The sequence below is a fragment of the Globicephala melas genome, chromosome 1 (assembly GCF_963455315.2).
Source record: "Globicephala melas chromosome 1, mGloMel1.2, whole genome shotgun sequence".
Lineage (NCBI taxonomy): Eukaryota > Metazoa > Chordata > Mammalia > Artiodactyla > Delphinidae > Globicephala > Globicephala melas.
In genome coordinates this window covers 12,019,253-12,021,542 of record NC_083314.1, presented here as the reverse complement: position 1 = coordinate 12,021,542, position 2,290 = coordinate 12,019,253, and the positions used below count along the sequence as shown (strand labels likewise).

The window sequence follows — 2,290 nt, the reverse complement described above, 5'->3', positions numbered from 1 at the left end:
GTGATCTATAGTTATAGAAAGTAAACACAAATAATACACAAAATGACCTTTATTGTCTAGTTTTAATAACTTCTTTGAAGAAATCATAATCAGAGGACTTCTAAAAATATCAATCAATTGTATACATATAATTTAATAAGAAATAGGGATACATGTGCACTCATATATCAAAAAGTTTGAAATTCGGTTCTTTAATTCAAGCAAGTAGGAAAAATGTGATCACAGAATTATTATATAATTAGAATAATTGAATTACTTTGCTAGCTTAAAAAAAAAGAGCTCTACAAATGTTGAGTATTTGATTTAAAGTCAATTCTTTATGGAAAGAAAACCCTGTTCTAACAGCTTATATGTTGAATAACAAAGGAAACATCTTCAATTTAGGTTTCTAAATTGGTTTTTACAGTTCTTCACTAAAATATTTAATTGAAACACTTTAACACTTTGCATGTATAAAGATGCACAAAACGTCAAATAAAATGACCATAAGCCTGCCTTGTTGTGCCTGTCCACAGCCTCTATCTCCACCAAATACAACTTTATTAATGAGACCACTAGCTGAGGCAGGAAAATATCAAACCTCCCATACTGTATCTTCCTGTTCACAGGTTTTTTTTTTTAGTTTCTTCAGCAGTGAGAAATTAAGGAAAACAATCACAGAGGAAACAAACCTCATCTCAAATATACTTTTCTAAATGCCCTAAAACCTTAGCTTCAACCCTGTAATTTTGCAACTTCAATTTCCTTAATAATATGAGTAAAGTAAAACAAGCAAGCAAGCAAAAACATAGCTGCAAACTATTTTACATTCTTTTAATGGAGATAAGGGGTCTCTTTCCTGCTCTTGAATCTGAGCAGGATTGCTACTGGTTTGATCAAAAAAAGATGGTGTTTTAAGTTCCAACTGTTCTCAACACTCCACTTATTCTTCTGATTAAGTGGAGCGGGTCCCTCGGGGGTCAGAAGCCACCATGCTGAGGGCGGCGTGGAGGGCGCTGAGTTCGATTCGGACCCAGGCAGTGACTCAGGCCCCAGTCCTCGGGCTGCCGGGTGGAGGGTGCGCCAAGCTTCTCTCCATCCAGCGGGACCTTCCCTCAAGTCCTGGAGGTCTTATCCTCCGGGCCGCCCGCAGATATGCCACCCAGACACCAGTCCAGCCCAGCCATGAAGATGACCTGTCCCCTTCTGTGCTGCTCAAGGACTACCAGGACATGCCTGGAATTGAGAAGGTTGATGATGTCGTGAAAAAACTCTTATCTTTGGAAATGGCCAACCAGAAAGAGAAGCTAAAAATCAAGAAAGAGCAGTTGATGAACAAGGTCGTGGAAAAGCCTAAGGACACCAGCTCCCTGGAGGCTCGAATTGTTGCATTGACTGTCAAGATCCGCAGTTGTGAAGAACACATGAAGAAACATCGAAAGGACAAAGCCCACAAGCGCTATCTGATGATGAGCATTGATCAGAGGAAAAACATGCTCAAAAACCTCCGCAAGACCAACTATACTGTCTTTGAGAAGACATTCAGGGAGCTGGGGATTGAGTACACCTTTCCCCCTCTGTACTACCAAAAAACCCACCGCCGCTGGGTCACCAAAAAGGCTCTGTGCATTCGGGTTTTCCAAGAGGCTCAAAAGCTGGAGAAGCAAAACAGGGCCTTAAAAGCTGCAGCTGCAGCAGTCCGGAAACAAGTCCAGAAGAACCCAGAGAGCCCTTCCAAAACTGGACCAGAGGCAATCAAAGAAAACCAATAAATGTTAAAATTTAAAAAAAAAAAAAGGGATATCTTCTGCTTTGCCTCATAGCCATGTATTTGGTAATAAGAATAGCAACTAAATTTTTTATACTGAATATCAATTTCTCAAATAGATAAATAGGCAAATGTATGAGGATTATAGATGGGGCCCCTAAGAAAGCTTTTGCCTTCTTAAAAATTGGAAGACGTATATTTGCAATATATATGACTCTTACAAAAAATTCAAATGACTATATTAACTTTCAGTCAGAAGGAATGCTTATTATAATACTACATTCTTTTAATAAATGTTATTAAAAGACATATAAAAGATATAAAATGTTATTAAAATGAATTTAAAAATCTATAATATTTAAAATGATGCTCTTTACAAAAATATTCATGAATTAAGTAAGATGCATTGTTTAGTTCTATATTTTGTTCAAAGTAATTTTATTTAAATATAGGAATTAAAAAGTATATACCTCTGGCTTTGATTTTATTTCACTAGGTGTCAGGAGCTCAGCTGAGCTGGGTGAGAGGGGAGCTGCCAGGTAT

At 37.5% G+C, this 2,290-nt stretch overlaps 1 protein-coding gene across 1 annotated transcript; it reads left to right on the top strand.

Moving 5' to 3' along the window:
- The first annotated feature begins 971 nt into the window (after nucleotides 1-971).
- LOC115867713 (small ribosomal subunit protein uS15m-like) lies at nucleotides 972-1,751 on the top strand. The gene has a single exon (XM_030884068.3). It carries the CDS (start codon nucleotides 972-974, stop codon nucleotides 1,749-1,751), a length of 780 nt encoding a protein of 259 aa, XP_030739928.2.
- The last annotated feature ends 539 nt before the right edge of the window (nucleotides 1,752-2,290 follow it).